This window comes from Gekko japonicus, unplaced genomic scaffold, assembly GCF_001447785.1.
Source record: "Gekko japonicus isolate JY-2015 unplaced genomic scaffold, Gekko_japonicus_V1.1 scaffold1376, whole genome shotgun sequence".
In the NCBI taxonomy this organism is placed as follows: Eukaryota; Metazoa; Chordata; class Lepidosauria; order Squamata; family Gekkonidae; genus Gekko; species Gekko japonicus.
Window position 1 is genome coordinate 71,301 of NW_015160882.1, and position 20,656 is coordinate 91,956.

General features: G+C 40.7%; 1 protein-coding gene across 2 annotated transcripts in view; it reads right to left on the minus strand.

The window, feature by feature from the left end:
* Window positions 1-1,888: 1,888 nt before the first annotated feature.
* SSBP2 (single-stranded DNA binding protein 2) overlaps window positions 1,889-20,656 on the minus strand; it is a 180,922-nt gene continuing 162,154 nt past the window's right edge. For both annotated transcript variants that reach the window (XM_015423307.1, XM_015423299.1), the window contains 5 exons: window positions 17,086-17,156; window positions 16,410-16,488; window positions 15,522-15,550; window positions 9,412-9,510; window positions 1,889-3,202 (listed from right to left, as the gene is read on the minus strand). In XM_015423307.1, coding sequence (XP_015278793.1) covers window positions 3,173-3,202; window positions 9,412-9,510; window positions 15,522-15,550; window positions 16,410-16,488; window positions 17,086-17,156 — 308 coding nt within the window. In that variant the 3' untranslated portion in view covers window positions 1,889-3,172. The remainder of the gene's footprint in view (window positions 3,203-9,411; window positions 9,511-15,521; window positions 15,551-16,409; window positions 16,489-17,085; window positions 17,157-20,656) is intronic.

Here is a 20,656-nt window from a genome sequence, read left to right on the forward strand (position 1 = left end):
ATCCTGTGTGGGGCAAGAGTGAGCCACCACGGGCCCCTTGCAAAGCAGGCAGGACCCAGTTGTAGGTGGGCACATACCTGCTCTTCCTCCCTCCCCCCCTCCCATTTCGGGTATGGGCTTTTCTGGGCCCTTTTTGGCCTCCCAATGTGCCCTTGTGCTTCAGGCATTTAAAAGGCTGCATAAGATTATGTTCCAGATTAGAAAATCAATCCTTAAACACTGACCACTGTATCTATGACTATTCTAGCACACTACTATGTATAACTAAGGCCTAGAGATGTCTGGAGAGGTGCACACATGAAACTATGTAATGGTAGAATTGCTTGTCTGTGTGATTTCCCCCAGAAATATTTCCAAAAGAAATATGCCATTATGATCCAGTATCTCTTTTAGGAATCCAAGTGACTGATTGTTCTTGTGTGAATGGCTTTCACATCTAGCCTTCTACTGGAATCATTCCATTTACATGCCAGTGAAAGGAAAGTATTACATCCTAATTTGATCTAGTCTCTCTTTCTGAGCGGAAGAAAACCTTGGCATTTAAGGCTAGTACATGAATATAAAATATACAGTACACATGGATGTGTAGTCCACTAAAAGAAAATCAGTGCTTGGAAATCCATCTCCTATTTTTATTTTTCCTCTATTGCTGGCCTCTAAACAAATTTCTAGTACATTCTAGTACAATGTTTTTACATGTTATGTGCACAGTGTGTATTAACTATCTCTCTGCGTCTAGGTTCAGTTGTAATGGCAAACAATGGTTTGCAGCTTTGTCAATAAGCCCAGAGAATACTTGCGCTCCTGTCCTCCCTTCTCTTCCCCCTCCCCCATGTCCAAGTAATTACATATTTTCTGCTTCACAGGAAACTTGTTTGCTATTATTTTTAAACCTAGCCTGTGTGGCTTACCAAAAGAAACTGTGTACTTAATGACAGAAGAGGAACAATTTTGTACAGAGACGAATTCTAACATGCATAAATGTTTTAAAAAAGAAAGCAATTTAGATCTATCTCACTTCCGTTCTAATAGTCATAGGCCTTAGTCTGAAAACATGTAAGTATCCCACTTGCTTAACTCTGCTCTGTAAGGTTAACTTGGTATAAAATAGTGATGGCGGCATTTAAATCTTTGCAGGAAAAATTCATTTAGTCCAACACTATTTAAATAGAGAGCTTCCCTTCGTGTATAAAATTAGTGGGGGGCCACCATCAACCACTGCTTTTACAACATCGTATAAAATTAGTGGGGGGAAAGGTGGCCACCATCAACCACTGCTTTTACAACATTCTTTCACCAGATTTCTGCCAGCGGTACACTGGATGGATAGCAACTAAGTTTCCAAAGACTTCAAGTGTACACCAGTCTTATAAAGCAATGATTCAGTTTATATATGTGCCAAAAGCAATGGTTAAAAGAGGTACACCCTGACCTAGATAGCCCAAGCCTGATCTTGTCAGATCTCAGAAGCTAAGCAGGGTCAGCCCTGGCTAGTATCTGGATGGGAGACACCAAAAAAATGCCAGGGTTGTGATGCAGAGACAGGCAATGGCACACCACTTCTGAATGTCTCTTGCCTCCTTGAAAACCCTACAGGGGTGCCATAAGTCAGCTGTGCCTTGACGGCATTTTCCACCCCCGAGAGCGGTACAGATAAATGAAGTTAAGATTTCATGGGTCGGGAAATAAGACAATAAAATATAAAACTAGAAGAGGGGGGATGCGACTTTCCACAAATGCTTGTGAACAATGTGATTTTACACCCTTTCCTCATGTTTAGCATACTTAAATAATTCCATCATTTTGGGCCACAAGAAATGCAATACCGACAGAAGCTTAGCCCTAGGCAGAAGCTTAGAATTATACTCCCAATAATGTGTGAGGCTATAGTAACACGTAATGAATTCTGAAAAGAATGAAAAGAATGCAGGGAAGTGGGAGGTACGGGCAGAGGGAGAAGTTGCTCAGTGAGGCCAGTGAGTGGGGCTGTGGAGGGGAGGACTCTCCATCCCTTCTCCTGGTACAATGAAGCTGATGGTCCTTTAACTAGCCACAGATCACAGGAAGTTATTGGCAGTAGGCCAGAGAGAAACACTGGCACATTGTTACAAAAAAGTGTGCCTCCCCATTAAAGTAACATTTTATTAATTGCTACACCTATGGAAGATCATACTAAATAGTTTTTTATTCTGCAAAGACAGAAAAATAAAACCTGCCACTTTTATTGCTGAATGCTACAGCAATCAAGCCAGAGTCCAACACAGTAATGCTGTATTTGATCTGCATAGACCAAGAAGCTGAAACTTAACTCAGACTTCCCTTGAAAACAAATATTGAAGGTTTTTCAGTCCGATCCTCAACATATTAAGCTGGCAGTAAATATGTCCAATGTGAATGGAGCTTACCACCATGCTGGTATGTTTAGGATCACAGTATCAGGGTTCCAAAAGACCACCATAAGAACCTCTCCAATGCTGTTGGGATTTTTAAAAAAGGCAAAGGGACAAGTTTTACGTACTCAATAAAACAAATGCTTTTTTTTCTTGAGATAGTGTGGTTTGCAATGCACATAGCTACCAGTATGAAACACAACTTTATGAGAGCCCTCTTATAAGCAGTTTTATTCCTATCCATGATGGTGGACATTGACAAAAAAACAGAACTTATCTGAGATCTTAAAAAAATAACTTACAAAAGCAGTGATATACACAGCACAGAACAGGTCAGATGGGGAGAGGGAAACAGTTCTTTTAATAGTTAAAATGTAAACGTGAAAAAAGATGGAATAAAAGTCCCTATTTCTTACTTCTATTTAAGATGTCATGTGATAATATTTTACAACGTCCTGCAGGTCTATATATGTATGTGCGCATATCTATGTCTCTTTAACACACACATACATACACCTATCCCTACATATACATACACAGATAACTGTTTGCAGTTCGGTCTTGGGCAACTCTGATATGCCACTTTATAGTCGCTGAAACCAGATCAGGACCCACTTTCTTCACAAAACTGGAAAGATGGCTAGGAAAAAAAACGGTGGGTCCAATTGTGGCTGAGATATTTTCTGTCAAACTGTACACAGGGATGAGTAATTTTTCTTCTTTAGTAGCTCTCTGGAGAGGGCCAACTCAGTGCAGCCTTCACGAAGAGACTTGGTAATGGATCACACACTCATTGTCATGCTGGGGGAATACTGAAAAATAGGAATCCACATTTTAGCAGCGGCTCATTCATTTCCTGTGATCCTAATCATAGTTTCATGTGATAGGTATTTGTGTACCTCTATCTCTGTCTTAAGGAATATACATTTCTCTTACCTAGTATAATTTCAGATTGTATGTAAGCAGACATTTGTTATGCAAACTGTGCTACCAAGGGAATATGGAAAAATAATACAAACAAATGACAACTGTTTGGGAGGATTCCTCCCTTAATTAGTTTTCCTTCAAAGCTGCTGGAAAGGTGGTGGACTGGGGCCACGGTGCTTTGGCACATCAGCCCTTCATGACATTTGCCCAATGGGGAAAACACTTTAATAGAAAGACCATGAATGTCCCGTCTCATTCAGTTTGACCGTGAGGGCAATGATGGGAATTGATTCAATCTGCTAAGCATGAATCTCATTGAAAAACTTAGCTCTTTTGCACCTTATTTTGTATGCTTTTTTATGGCACCAACCTAAAATGTCTTAAGAATTTGGCTTTATTCCATAAAAAGTGCTTAAAGTTCATCACAAAGGCTAGCCCATTAGATGTAATTTGGAGCAGAATATTTAGTTTTACCAATAAAGAATACCATTCATAATATGCTGCTAAATGAGTTAATAAGTAAAATTATGTCGTCTAATTAATAAATGAAATACTATGTCAAACCTTGTCTTGAGTTTTAGACAGAACTTCTAGCTGACAGGGACATCCAAATAAGCAGCACTGATTTCAGTATTTAATGCTACTTTAAAAGATACTGAGGAATCTCATAGACGGTCTAATAGCATATCGATAGTCCAGTAAATTTTTGATAGTGACCTTCAGAAAAAGCCTTTTAGACATTTAATTGGATTTGTATCCTGCCCCATCTTAAAGACTCAGGTTTGCAGTGATTAAAGAACTGAAGACCTAACAGAATGATAACATTTTAAAAATCTAAATTTAGGAAAATACTCTCATCCCCTCATTTAATTTGTAGCTAGCTACCTAATAGCAAGAAAATCCCTACAAATTGGCCAAATGGGAAATCAGTAGGCAGTAGCATCAGACATCTTATAAACACAAGGAAATATTTTATTATGTATGTATGTATTTATTTATTAATCTCATGTGCACCCCACCATCCCCGCAAATAACAAAATACTAATTAACTTTTCTCGCTTTTACAATGATTTTCTTCAGTCCAATTTTTATGAAGCAATCCAAGTTATGGCAAATTGTGAGATAAGTATAAGTTACATAGCACTAGACTTGGATAAACTGTTTATCAGGCCATACCAGTTATGATCACTGGTTGTACAGAAATCTTCTTCCATTAAACTTTGCTATTTGGCTTGAATTAGGACTTAATGTTCCCTGATTCAAGACAAACAATAAAGTTTTATATCAGTTGGTCAGTCTGTATGAGTGGAAAAGTGTATTCTGTAGAATTAAATACATTTTAGAAATAAAGTATCAGGTACCATCTTACTTCAAAGCATAATTTAAAATACTCCCATGAATCTGTTCCTTTCAGTATCATGTTTATTTCTGAAAGAACACTAGAGGGCATCTTTGTTTATAGTGATTTTCATTTTATTGTATAGTTTTCATCAGCCCCACTGATCTTGAATCACAAGCTTTCTGAAGATACTAAATGTCAATATTTACTCTATATCATTTTAAGGCTGCAATTTTCACATTTTGTTTCTTCATATGAGCTGACTTAAAATTGGAGCAAAATGTATATACAGGTGAAAAAAACCTTTCAGATTCTTCTTAGGTATGAAGGTGTTTAGGAAGCCCAGAGATTTTGCTGATGTACTGTAAACTGTATACTTTTAAAAAGACTGCCATATGGCACTGCACAAGAATCAAGCACATTTCTATTGGCGCAATGATTATGTGACAAAACATTACCTGTCTCCTCCTTTTCCTATCAGTACTAGTACTCACAATTCCTTGCAGATGTCTACCTTATAACGCCAATACGAAAGGGTGTTTGTAAGATATTTAATGCATGATTATTTAGAATAATTTGTTTTAAAAACAGACAACAACACATGCACTTTCATGGGAGGATGGTGTTTTTAGGCCTACTGACAATTATACTTCAAGTTTACATATGTAAATAAGTTTGTGCAGAACTCTCCAACAGTAATAAAGGAACATTTCACTATTTGACAGGTCCTTCATTTTCTGGTATAGTGCACAGCTATGAGATGCTGGACATCAGATCACTTAGGCAACAGCAAGCATGCCAGCCATGGGAAGGAACATTTACCTACTAACCAGTTCTGTACTACAGTAATCTATTACTTTGGCTTTTCCCTGGTGTTGGCTGGGCTTCTCAGGAAATGAAGCAAGAACATGAATCAGTGACTGTCATCCATTGACAAAGTTCTTCAATGCAGATAATACTTCGACATTTTTTGGTGCAACGTTGTGCATGAAATACAAACTGTGTATCATAATTGTGATGGGCATGTTTTCATTTTGTAATTAAACCCTCATGCACAACGTGGTGGTGACAGCTGTACATGGTGGTTTTAAACAGCTTCCAAGCATCATCTAGGGATCTGACTTTTGTGTTTCCCTGTCAGCTTCCTTTTAACTATTCCTCTCATTTTTGTAAAGTTCCCTCTTTTAAATAAAATATTACTGTTTTAGACTTTAGGGGTAGCTTTCCATCGACATCAATGCTGAACTTAATTGCATAGTGTGGTCCCAACTGGTACAATGACCTCTACATCTCTCACCAAGTCTTAAGACCTGCTCAGAACCAAGTCTAGGGATCACTACCCCTCTCTTTGGCTCTGTGACCAACTTTTCCAGTACACTGTCATTTATGATGTCTAGGAATCTCATTTCTACATGACTGAAACACATGTTTACTCAGTCAATTTGAGGGTAGTTGAAGTATCATAATATCTGCTTGAGTCCTCCACCTCAAGATCTACCTCAAGGGTTTGATCAGGTGAGTGATAGTACACTCCCACTTTTATGTAACCCTTAGGGCCCAGAATTTCCACACATATCGCTTCTGTTGGGGAGTTAATTCCCCTGATGTTTTCTAACTTATTTGATTCTATGCCCTCTTTGATATACAACACAACACCTCCTGCCTACAGAATTTATGCCCAGGGATGACTGCATCCCATATATTTTGCCCACTCTACCATGCTTCTGAGACACCTACTATATCTAAATTGTCACTGAGCACCAAACATTCCAGCTCCCCCATCTTGGCGTAGAGACTTCTAGCACTGGCATACAGACACAGTCACTTCCCCGTTCACTGGTAACCTCATTTGATCATTGAACCTCATGTGACTGTCCTGAGATTTAATTCAAAGGACTGATCATATTTTAATTTAGTATACTGTCAAGATATTTCATCTGCATACATTTGAAGTCATGCCTTCTTCCCTCATAGTGTCTCCTCATAGAAGTTCTAACAAGATCCACTGTATAATAATACAAGGGTTGATCCAGTCAAGCTGAATGTCGTTCTGTATCTTCGTGGAAGTTTTGTTCAACAGCTTTATCATGTGCTGTTGAACAGTTCTGGGTTGTCTACTGTTTTCAGTTACTGAATTCTATACAGTAATTTTGAGTTTGATACTAAATAGGTTTATCATTTCCATATAAATATGATGGAAAATAGGTTTCACAGGCAAGAACCATGGCTGAAAGATGCATACCACAGTCACTATATGCACTATAAAGCTTGTGGCTTGATAGAGTCTTTTTATTATGTTATCATAATCTGCAGCCAGGAGCAGGAAAATGGTAAAAAGTTTAATATGATCTCTGATACTTGTTTCACCCTTTGGAGTAATTTTAGGAAACATATAAGAAGCTGCATGACTATTTAATTTACTGATATCCTGCAATTTAATCCAGGAATCATTTATTTATGTAAAATATTTCTCTCCTGTATTATCTCCTAGGACTCAAGTGTATATTTCTGTGATAATGATGATGCCTCAGTTACTAAAAGACACAGGAAACAGTTTTTGAAATATAGTTGCTCTGAATTGTACATGAGTGATCATTGGTAACTTTTACCAAAATGTATACGTTTAATTCTATATGCTTTGATGTAAAATGACATTGATTTGGCCCTATGATTTACAAATAGTTGTCAGTGTATGATCCTACATCCATTACTCCAATAGTTCTTATTTTTCTGGAAATTAATTATCCAATGACTGAAGTAATTCTGCAAATGATACACTATTGTGCATACAATTTTTAGTGTACTAAGTCTGGGAATTCTGTGCCTTTGTCGTATTAAAGGTAAAGGTTCCCTTGCTTGAAAGCCAGTCGAATCTGACTCTAGGATTGCGGTGCTCATCTCTGTTTCAAAGCTGAAGAGCCAGGGCTGTTATCTTCCCTCTGAAGTGGTACCTATTTATCTACTTGCAATTTCTTGCTTTCGAACTGCTAGGTTGGCAGGAGCTGGAACTAGAGACGGGAGCTCACTCTGTCATGCAGCACCCGGGTCTTGAACTGCTGAACTACCGACCTTCCACAGCCTGCAGTTCAGCGTCTTAACCACTTGAGCCACCGCAGCTCCTTTGTTGTCGTATTACAACTGATCTAAATAATGTTATTTTCCCCATGGGAGCATTCATCACTGTTTCAAAACATTATTTTAAATACACATACATTTACGTCTGATCTGTTATGTACAAAGTTCAAACAAGATGCACCAATATCTGTAGAAAACTTCCAATACTGATAAGCAAAGGAAAAGGGAGCAGGTAATGCTTTGCACTAGAAACATTACCACAATATAAATATGACTGATGCCTGCAAAGTATTTGATAGGCGTCTGAGTGAAAAATAATTGGTGTATTATATACATTAAAAGGGCCACAATTCTAGGCTGTACAAATTATCCGTAAACAGAAGATGAAATCCAGTGTTTCAAAGGCTATTCACATTTATTGCAATATATTTCTACTGACTGGAAGGGTGCAAATATCTGTTCCACTAAGAACATCGTTACAAACAGCCTACTGAAAACTTTACAGAAGACTTGGATATGGACAGTAGGGCCGCTGATAATCTAAATTTACAGTGAATATTGTCTATTATTGCAGTTCATTTTTCTGCCTCATTTCCAGGGAACCTGCCCCAGGCGGCTTACAAAATAAGACATAATAAATAACATAGAGGTTAATTAAAACCAGGCATTAAAAACCCAGCAAGAATGTTACAACATAAAATAAGCAGCTTAAACTGAATTTTAAATGATTTTCAGACTGAAAAGCAGACCTATAAAAAGGTATTAAAACCAACCCCTTAATTAAAGCCTGGTCACCTGGATGGTGGAACAAAACACAATAATTAGTGTTCTCTTGGTAGCATAAAAGCCTCTAATGTTGTTGTTTTAAAGTAAATAACTGGCATTTTAAGATGCCCTTGTAGTCACTTTCTGGATTCTTCCAAGACAGTTACCATACTTTAGGTTCAAAGACATGCGGTGCCCACTAAGAGAGTTTTACTGGTTGAAAAGAACATATGTAAACACAAAACAACCTAGTTAAATGTTAGCAGACTAGAATGAATGAATGAATGAATGAATGAATGAATGAATGAATATGGTCAAAGACCAGCACAAAATCAGATACAGTACCAGAAGGTAGCATACTGGTATGATGTGCACAGTTGGGCATAAAGCTGGATGGGGATGAAGTTGGGCCATAAGAAGAGTTCAGCATACTGTTCCACTTTCCAGCATTTACTCCAATCCTAATCACCCTCGTGGTGATATTCTATTTAAGAAGTAGCATCAGTGTCTTATGTCTAGTTTGACTGTCTTAGCTCAGCCACAAACAGAACATGCTTTGATAAATGGCTAGCTCCCTTGATGTCAGCTGAGAATTAGTGACAACAAAATGAAAATGCAATGACAAATATGAAAAAATACCATGAAGCATGTACCAGTGCCACATGAACGTGACAGTTATTAATATTTTGAATAAGAAATGCTGTATGGATTCTGCATATATAGAAACTATAGTTTTGTTTCTTTACCAATTGCAGCTCAAGTCCTAAACCTTTCAGATATGTGGGAAATAACCTTGGTTATGTACATGTAAATAGTTTCAGGTTTAGATGTGAAATTTTAAATTCTGAAATTGAGTATCAATCAAATGTAACAAAGTTATCAAGCACTGACCAAATATCAAAAGACAATACTCACGCTTTCACTCTGAAAAGGATTTAGGAAGTTTCCACCCATTTCACCATCATCACGAGGGGTCCCGGGCTGATTGCTCATGCTCATATTACTGGGCGAGTTCTGTTAGAAAAACAAACAGAAAAGACAAGTCTGTATACGTAAACTCATTTATAAATGCTTCAGAACAGTTTTTCACGTACAAACTTAAAAAATCTACAGATTAAAGTATAAATCCCACTAGTATCTGAACATAATTCTGTCTTGCTGCAAATGGTGAGGGTGAGCCTAATGCAGAAATAGACTTCCAAATGTGAATTATTTTCTGGAATCTCTCCCTTGTGTACAGGGAATGGTGAGGTGTGGATCCTACATATTTCAGAAGATCGACATCTTTTATTGTAAGTTATGCTTATATAGTATGATTTTATATTGATTGACAGTTTTAACTGGAATTTAACTGGAATTTTAATGTACATTTATTTATGTTGTTAGCCGTCCTGAGCCTGCCAAATGGCGGGGAGGGCAGGATATAAATGTAAATATAAATAAATAAAATAAATAAATAAAATATGAATATATCTGTGTACACTTAACTCAGTGCCTTCTGATAGCCCTGACAACACCTTTTTATAGGTGGGAATGAGGACTGAACTTATACTCCCGTTTGCCAAGAGGTGAAGGAGGAACCAGGATGACCTAGTGTTACCATGGTTTGGTATTAAGCACCAGCACTGAACTGATACTAACCTCTTAACTAGGATCTGAAATTGATTTAAATTCCTTGTTAAATTATAGTTAACATGTGTGAAGAAATGCATTTTTTCCTGGCAGGTTTGAATGAGGAAAAACCACCACATTGCAAGTTTTAAGTTTTTCCCCCCTCTGGGCAGAGAACAGGCTGGAAGGGGGAGGGGAGTCAGTCCCATCTGCTTTCCAGCTTACCTTCATACAAATGCTAAACAGATCTAGCAAAAATGATAATGAGTGGGCCAAACTCTCCCCCTTCCCCAAGCAGGGAACAGAGAGTTGGAGGTGTTGAATGCTAGAGAGATCTCCAGGAAAAGCCTCTTTGACCTGGCCTGACCTACTCAGGGGGTGGGGAAAAGAGAGGTGATAAAAACCCCTTGCAGCAGAAGGAGGTCTCTTTTCCTTGGGTGCTGCATCCATGAGAGGACACAGACCACTCTCCATGGGAAAGCAGGCATTGACCATGTGCTCGCCTCAAGAGCTGGAGCAAGGTTCAAGGTAAGGGACCCTCTGTAGAGATCTGAAACTTCTTAAAGCTAAAGAGCCTGTCCCATATTTTAACAACTGGTAGGACACGGAGGACTGCATTTTTATCTATTTCTTTTGTATTCGTTGTTCAATCTGGTGTTGTACTAAAAGTATACATATAAGCATTTTCTTTGCTAGCATTGGTTCTTTGTACCACTGATCTCCACCATCTTGGACACGCTATTTTGAAAAGGAGCGCCAAGGGGAAAGCAAGCAGTTGGCAAGTGGCTATTCCCCCAGGGGCGTCTAAGGTTGTGAACTGTCCCTGTGGTGACCAGGTGCTGGGCAGCGGGAGACACAGAGGCAAGGCCTCAGAATGTGGAAGAGAAGCTGGGAGCTGTGGTTTTTTTTATGCCCTCATAGGGGATTTTTTATTTGCATTTTCTATAAACTACAATGAAATTAGGGAAGGGATCTACAAACTATAGGAGAAAGTAAAGAAAACCCACTAAAAACCCAAGAGATGGTGGTCATACATACTGCTTAACTAATTAGCTTTTAGCTCAAAGTTCGATTCAAGTTCATTGAATGTGGTTATCTAGTAGTCAGTTTAAACTAAGAAATAAATTTAAACACCACCATTTCTGACTTCTTAAAAAGCAACATAAGAAATAATTATGACAATACATTGTAAGAGATTTCAGAGTGTAATAACAAAAAATGAGAAGCTGGGAGCTCTGACCCTCCCAGTGGGTAATTCCTGTGAAGGTCAGATGGTGGCGGTGGACTACGTGAGAGTGGAAGAAAAGCCCCTCCAGGTGTTGAGAAACACCTGGAGGGCAAGGCAGAATAGGGCCTCCAGGCCAGGCCAGGCTGGTTTCGCCACAGTATGAATCATGGATACGGTGAGCAGGGATAGAACAGAAAGAATTCACTCATATAAGATGACAGGCTAGGAAGATGAAGCGTATGAACATACTATGCCCATCATGAGGTTCATCTGTATCCGTGGAATTGAGGCCCATATTTGTATATATATTATTTGTACTTTACAGCTTCAAAATAAGCAAAAGCATGTAATCAGAGATTCTACACTTAGGCTATGGTCACACATCTATATATATATAAAAGAAAGTCCCCTCACTGTAAAATCAATGCCCAGGCCAAACCGCTGGACCAAGAAACCCAAAATAAGGGGAGTGCATTCCTACCATGATGTCAACGCCCACTACGAAGAGATATCTGAGAAACATGACTCCTAAAGGGGTAAAAAAAGGGGCAAAATGTGTTCCTCTAATTGTTTTCCATGTGCCTGGCATGGCAATTGAGTTTATGAATGTTCATGGGGAGATAGTAAAGGGCCTTTCTAGGAGCCTGCTCCAGAGTGAGCTCACCAAGCAGCCTGGTGATCCCAGCATCTGAGGGCAGAACCACCACTGTGGGCTACAGAGAGGTCCTTCAGCAGAGGAAAAAACCCCCAGTACATATACCTCACTTCATCCTTTACACTACAGTCTTCCTACAACAAATGCTACCTTTCAAACTTCACATAATCAGTATTATAACTGGATTTATGGAACTTAAATACCGTAGTGAAGCACGGGTATCAGGCTAGTACAAAATAATCCACTTTCAATCCACTTTCAGTGCACTTTCCAACTGGATTTTACTGTATGAACAGGCAAAATCCAGTTGGAAAGTGCGCTGAAAGTGGATTGAAAGTGGATTATTTACTGTGCAACCACAGCCTTTAAGTACCTAAAAGGGAAGGGAAAAGTAACATGTTGTACATGTGCCAAGTAACTATGTGGGGTGGCAGCCTTTCTCCCTTTACCATCACAGCACAACATCTTTCTGTAATGGTTCAAGGATCTGACTTCCACATTTGAAATTTTTGACATCTGTAGCTGTAAGACCCGAAGAAGTCATGTGAGACGGGATTTTTTCCACTGGTCCACGTAGTCTTTCTAGCCTCATTAATCACAACATCTTGTGAAGTCCTGTGTACTTTAACATATGAATTGGCGTAGCCCATGAGTTGGGCTTGTATATATGCTGTACACAGGGCCAGCTCCAGGGTTTTTTGTACTCTAGGCGAGGCCACCTTCTAACCCCCTCCCCCGTACGTGCCCACCAATTATGGGGTTGCCAACCTCCAGGCGGGGCATGGAGAGAAGGAAGTCCCACCACATATGCCCACATATTCAAGCTCAGATAACAGATCTCAGCAAACAAATCTCCCTTCATTTCTCAGGATGAATCTATTTCCTTCCCCCCAAAAATGCATGGAGTAAATAAATAAAATGTATTGAAGAGCTCTGCTTTTTAATGTATCCAGCTCTTTCTCTCCCCCTCTGAATTAGGGATGCCAGCCTCCAGGTGGGGCCTGGGGATCTGGATCTGGCAACCCTCCCCCCCCATCCCCCGCTGATGGCCAGGGTGGACCTGGCAACCTGAGTGCAACTTTGCTGTAAAAAAAAAAAAGCAAAAACAATGATAATTGTGCATAGGTATATATGCACTCTGAGTATGTGAAGTTCATATACTGAGAGAAAAGCAAAATAGGTTTCTGTGAGTAGTTACTAAACTTATTGGCTCCTATTCTGTTTTACACATGCCTAGACATCCTATCTATCCTACCTATCAATGGTGTTTGTTATGTTCTGTTTAAAACCCTGTAAATGGAGTACAAATTGTGGAAGGGTTGGAAAAACCCTATGTTGGGTACAAACAGTAGAAGAAGATAGTAGAAATACCTTCAGAAACCATATGTATATTGGCCAGATACGTATTTAGGCTGGGGTCTAGAGCAATGTTCCCTCTAAGCTGTGGAGTCTTGTGAGCAAAAATTCTACTTTGTGAACTACTAGCATTAAAGTTGTGAGCGAGTGATTTGGCTACTGCTTAACCTAGTTTGCTCTGGAGCCATCCTTCCTGAGCCGAGACAAAAATGTGTGAGCTGGAGGCTTAAAAAATGTGAGCTGGCTCACACTAACTCAGCTTAGAGGGAACACTGGTCTAGAGTGTCCCATAGTAAGTTGCCTGCATGCAGCAATGTTTTGAGATCCTTCTAACCTTCTCACATTGCCTAATGAGACTCTCCCTCCCACATTGCCTAATGAGTCTCTCCCAAACTCGGTAGAATTTTAGGTATGGCTGCCAATGTACCATGGTCTGATTTTTTTTTTAAAAAAAAGAGAACCTCCATTGTGCCCACAGACCACATTCTTTGGGGTCTTCTAAGGGTTTAGCCAGATAATAATTCAGTGCATTATGAAGCCTTTCTGCAGTTGCCCCTCAAGTACCCTAAAGGCAACAGTGCAATTTCCAATCCATGCATTATTGGAGAGTGGGACTGGAGAATACGTTTATGCTATGGTGAAGTTTGTATTTCCATCCCTTCTTTAAAAAGAAGCAAGATAGGGACGTACACTTCAGCATCCCCCCTGCCGCCCCCCCGAAACGAAAGAACTTACCAGTGCTTCTGGGCAGTGTGGGCGCACTTGTCGTGTACGTGAGTCCGACTGAGCCTACACACGCCCAGGCACTGGGGCGACGAGGGGAGGCACAAGGCGGGCCCACCGGCAGTCTCTGGGGGAAGGCAGGAAGAGGCAGGGCTTCTGGGTGGCGTGGGCGCATTTGCCGGACTGACACTCGCTAGCCCTATGACTGAGCCTACACGCGCCCGGGCGCTGAGGGGAGGTGCGTGAGGCAGGCCCGCCGGCAGTCTCTGGGGGGAAGGCAGGAAAAGGCAGGGCTTCTGGGCGGCATGTGGGCTTTTGGCAGGGCCGCTGTGGTGTGCAGTTTAGCGTGGTGCCCACGCCCGCCCAGCCCTAGGGCCAGCCAGTCAGAACTCAGAGGCGGCACTGGTGCCCACCTGGTCATGGAAGCCACTAGCCAGGGAGATCATGCAGCCTGCTTTTGGTGGAGGCTGGGGGGCTGGGTCCTGTTTGGTGCCCCTAGGGCCGGCCCACGCTCTAGGCGAATGCCTAGTTCGCCTAGCGGGTGAGCCAGCCCTGGTTCTACATTGTGTTCCTTGTATACCAGTTACATTGTGCAAAGTGTAGTAGGCTTTTACAGCCTTTGTTAAGCCTAAGAGTGAGTTTGTTAATTATTTTGTTTAAATAATACACCATTTCAATTTCTGGAAGTACTAGCATCCTTTATTGTTGATAAGTGTCTGTATACAGTTACAAGATCTTTGAGTTGGATTACACACAGTGCTTTAGTTGTTTCTGATATCCTTACACACCGTGGTCCTTTGGTTTTGTATCATAACAGTGGCAGCAACAACTGGTATGAAAGGCTACAGAACTGACAGGGTAGTCACCACCCACCTGCAAGACCAGCCCTGAAAGCCAGTTGCACTGTTTCTCAACAGGCTAGTGATAGCAGAAAGGAACTGTTAATGGAAGCAATTTAGCTCCACCATGCCCTGCTCACATAGGACTCTTTCTGAACTAAGCACTTTTGAACTCAGACTATTTCAAAAATATTTTCTGAGATGGAGCACTGGTACTGTAGGTGTATATAGTTCCAAGAAGACAAAAATCCTTTTGGATGTGACAAATCCTTGAACAATACCTGAGCCAGCCTATACCCGAGCCAACAATACCTGAACTGCAGCCTATGTTTGTCGCTTTAACATTGCTTTAAGTTCATTTAACCAACCAGGCTATGGTACATCAATTTTAAACAGGACTGGCAATTAGGGACCATTTTTATCCAGGAAAATATATAAACAAATCCTTTCAGTAGATCATCATGATTTGGTTTTACCTTCCAAAAAATGATTAAATCTGCTTGCACAATCTCTTGAAAGTACTGATACTCCAACAACAACTATTTATCTAGACTATACTTCCATATTAAATCTGACTGAAAGAGACTGCACTAAAAATTAAAAGTGTACTTACTTTGGAGATACTGTCCATGTCTCCCGAGCCTTAAATTAAAACCACAAAAAAGTTTAGTTTTTATTTTCATTTGATGGAAGAGCAATTTTCAGAGTTGTCTATGTTTGGCCAAGTTTTGATCCAAGAGCAAAGGGAAGCAGTGATTTAGCTTCTACTATGAGAAGTGCCAGAGTTTCTGAAATTCCTGGCAAGTTATGGAGCTCTTCACAGAGTGCTCTCACCTCTTTCATGAAGCTCTGTTATAACTTCTAAAGCAAATGCACTTTATTACACATGCAAGAGGACACAGTAGAGATAAATATGTGGCTATGTTCAGACATCATTCATAAATGTTGCTTGTTTGTAGGGAGGGTGGGATATATATGTAAATATAAATAAATAAATAAATAAATAATAAAATGAGCCAGAAATTCCACAGGGTCACAAACACTCGCTCCTCTGCTCCTTAACAGAGCTGAGAATGAAGACTTCCAGATCTGAAACTAGTTCAATGAACTGTGGATACACTGCCTACAGACTGGGATTCTAAACTATTAGGATCTCAATTTGTAGGCAAGGAAAGAACTACAATGTGTGCCCAATGCTGACGTTAAAGCCTTTGACTTCTTTCAACCCAGGAAGTTTTGGCTCTGTTCACAGGAGGTAAAGGAGAGCATGCAAGTGCCCAAGGACTTCCTGGTTCCTTCTCCTTATGAACCACTTGAAGCTTGTTTATGACACTTCACTGCAGTCCCTCAGGCATTCCTAACAGTTGGAGAATTTTTGCTTGAATATCTAATTCTCCTAGCTGGACAGCAAAATTAAAAAATATGATGGCAGAAATTCCAGATGAGGTATTCTGGACCAAATAAGTTCTCTTACTGCAGGCTACAAAACTAAGATCCTTACCTAGTGATCCATTCATATGATGTGAATCCATTCCACCCAGTCCACCCATTGGCCCATCAGACCCTGGTCCCATTGGAAACTGAAAAGAGGAAAAATTTATTACACTACAAGCATACTAATAAGTAATTTGCACTGAGAAAGAAAATATGGTAGTATAAGCTGCACTGAATAGAATGAACTATCGTGTGTATATTTATTGCCAATATCACAGCTAAATAGTAAAAAATTCAGATGACTAGGAAATGGCCTAAACAGCATATTCTCACATAGTGAGCACTGTTGAAGATATGTGCCTAAGAGCAGCGGCTTGTTGCAGCCAGAACAAACATTTCTGTTGTAGTAAAGATCCAGTGAACTAAGCTAGCATTCACTATGTATGTAATTAATGCATCCCACATTAACGAAGATGAGAAAGGAAACATATATAAGACATACACAGAAATATATATAAAACATCTGTCATGTATCCCTTTGTATTGTATTCATTATGCACAGGGGTGGGGTTTTTTTGGGTGGTAGTTTTCACTGACTCTGAGTACTGGCACATTTTACGGGCTCTCTCAAGTCCTGAGGGGGGAATTGGTGAAAATTGGTGCAAACTTATAAGTACTCGCACCTTTAAAAACAAAAACAAAAAACCCTGGTTCACTCACATACATTCTAAACTAATATTTACATTAGGTCTGTTGGGTCCAGGTGGTACTGTGTTCATTAGAGTGTACATGTTGTCTCCCGAGTTGGTTGAATCTGGAAAAAAAAAAACTGTTTTGAAACATCAGGTAGTAAAAAAAAAAGTCAGTGAATATACTGAAATGTCAATTCAAGACACACCCACAAAGTGAAATAATGGGTTTGGATCCAAAGAATCAATTCTGTAGATAAAAGGATATCCATCAAATCTGTTAATCTGCAGTGGAAGTACTCATTTCAATGGAAGTGCTCATTTTCGAAGTACGTTCAAACTGTACTGACACATAATGCTAATATCCAGTCAACCCATGCTAAGCTATTTCCCTTGTAAATTGTCGTTGGTTAGACTATGTTTGTAAGCCGAAGATTTTGTTTGATGGAAACGTTCTGAAAAAGGGAAAAACAAAAGAGATATTGTGTAGGCCCCAATAGAGGTTTCCCTATTTTAACAAGCAAAATACTGCATTTGTCTGTCTTCACCATTATTCATTAATATCTGTTGAGAAGTAAGGATGAGTGGCTTGCCCAAGAAAGCAGGTAAGCCTACTACTGAAAATGGACTTAAATCCAGATCCCTCAAATTGAAGGCTGCTAGACTGCCTCTACTAAAGGTTCATGATTAAGCACTTTCCTAATATCTGTCCAAGTAGTAATTACAATGAGGAGAAACATTCTGTGCTTTCAAAATGGATGAATGAAAGAGAAGTAAACATAAATTGGCTATAATCTATCAAGATCCAGATACAATTTTGAATCAGGTCAAATATCCTTTGAGATGTGTTGATAGTTTGACATGTCTATATCCTATATCATGTGTTTGACATGTCTATATCCTATATCAAGTTTTAGAGCCTTGATATCATAATTTAGTCAGATTCAGACACCTTTTATGGCATAACAGTATATAATAAATACATTTAAGAAGATAATTTAATTCCAGTAAGTAAATTTAGACAATAAAATATGTGTATTATGTAAAAAGAATGTATCTAAGTGTGGCTGATTCTGCTAAGAATTTTGCAATCATAATTGTAGTATCAGTATTATCATCATTAAGAAAATATTGAACAGTTTAAAGATTATTAGCAAATAAGCGTGGTTGAAGGCGTAAAAGTTTCATATGTGAGGATGTGTGCAGCTAGCAGTCCAGAATAATATGGAAGATTGAATCTGGGGCCATGCTGGAACATTTGCAGAGTCTTTCCAGGGTGTGTGTGTTGTTAGATCGACCCTACAACATGTTTGAGGGAAAGACGTTTAGCTGAGCCAACGGTAAAGGCTCTATGACAATTTAGTCAATGGCACTGAAATCCACAGTCACTGTTCTAAACTTACCATTACAGTAAATCCAGGCAAATTTATTACAAAGCCTGGACAACAGTGAGGGTAAAAGTCCAATCTGGCTGTTTGAAAGGTATTTTTGTTTGTAAAACTTTCAAAATGTTAGCTTGTAAAAACCAGAACCCAGATAATATAAAATCTAAATAATCCATTTAAGCTAGGGTTGCCAGGTCCCATCTTCTCCACAATGGGGGGATTTGGGGGGCAGTCCCCAATGTGATGATGTCATGCAGAGTGATGTCATCATGTTGTGGACACAGTGCCATGCACACATGCCCCCCGCTTTCCCCCCAAACAATGAGGAATTTCAGACAAATGATATAATCCGGAAGAGGAACGGTTCCCAAACGGTTTCTGGTCTCTCATTTCAGACAGAACCGTTTTAGAACCAGTTCCCTACCGAAATATATTTGTAATTTCACACACAATCACTTCTGTCCCATTTAGGAAACGGGGCTGAAGCGTTTTACCTGTCAACCGCTTCCAAGTAGTCTTCAGTTTCCTCTCCCGTTTCCGATGTGCATTCCCCCCGCCCGGTGATCTCCAGCTTTTTTTTTTTAGCATTTGCTTTATAGCGTTATAGCAACACCATTGGAATGCCTGGAGTGTTGTGTTATAGCGCTCTAGCGCTCTAAAACGAATGTTTTTTTTAAAAAGCTGGAGATCGCCTGCGCAGGCGAAGAATGGCGGGAAAAAGCGGTGCAGTCTGAAATGGCAAACTGCTTCAGATCCAGCTCTTTACCAGAAGGGGAAAGCCATGTGTGAAATGGCAGCCCTATACCAGTTCATGACGGATCAAAAACGGCTTCAAACCAGCTTAAAAAAGGTAATCTGAAATTCCTCAATGATACAATAACATTTAAAGTGCTCGCAACAGTAATCCATCAATAAATTAAACAGCGTACTATGCGATGATATCCTAAAATCCCGACTTAATGGTAGTCCGGTCTCCCACGGTATTATGGCTTGATCTCCTAACATTGGCGACCCATTACCACAGGTGTTAATGCTGGTAATAGTTGATGGTAGTGGTAGGCGGCTCCTAAGCTTGGTGGAAGAGCTCAATTTTACAGAACCTCTGGAACTGTACAAGGTCCTGAAGGGCCCTGGGTCTCTTCCAGGAGCTCATTCCACCAGGAAGGAGCTGCCACTGAAAAGACCCTGGTAGCTGCAAGCCTGGCATCCTTGGGGCCTGGAATGATTAATCGGTGTTGTGACCCCAACCGTAGTGTTCTCTGGGGTACATATGGGGAAAGGCAGTCCCTCAGGTAGGTTGGACCCTGGCCATATAGGGCTTTAAAGGTGAGTACCAGCACCTTGAAGCAAATCCAGTATGCTATTGGCAGCCAGTGCAGTGCCTTCAGCACTGGCTGGATGTGCTCCCATCTAGGGAGGCCCATCAAGAGCCTGGCTGCGGCATTCTGCACTAGCTGCAGCTTCCAGATTTGTGACAAGGGCAGCCCCATGTAGAGAGCGTTACAGTAGTCTAATCTCGAGGTGACCATCGCATGGATCACTGTAGCTAGGTCGTCACGGTCGAGGAAGGGAACCAACTGCCGAGTCAGCTGAAGATGGTAAAAGGGCGACTTAGCAGTGGCTTCCGCCGCTGGCACCAATGACGCCCCGTCAAAGGATGGGAGCAGGATCCCCATCGCTGAACCACCCCGACTCAGGCACAGGACCTTTGTCTTCGCCGGATTTAGTTTCAGCTGGCTCAGTCTAAGCCAACCAGCCGTGGCCTGCAGTGCCTGGTCCAAGTCTTCCGGACTGGAGTCAGACCGGCCCCCCAACATCAGATAACAGGACCTTTGTCTTCGCCGGATTTAGTTTCAGCTGGCTCAGTCTAAGCCAACCAGCCGTGGCCTGCAGTGCCTGGTCCAAGTCTTCCGGACTGGAGTCAGACCGGCCCCCCAACATCAGATAAAGCTGGGTGTCATCAGCATACTGGTGACACCCCAGCCCATACCTTCAGGCAATCTGGGCAAGGGGGCACATATAGATGTTAAACATTGGGGAAAGCACCGCCCCCTGAGGCACACCGTACTCAAGCGGGTGTCTCTTGGACTGCTGTTCCCCTAGCACCACCCTTTGTCCCCTACCCTGGAGAAAAGAAGCAAGCCATTGCAAGGCTAGCCCCTGTATCCCCACGTCGGCGAGGCGGTGGGTAAGCAACTGATGGTCGACCATGTTGAACGTGGCTGACAGATGTAACAACA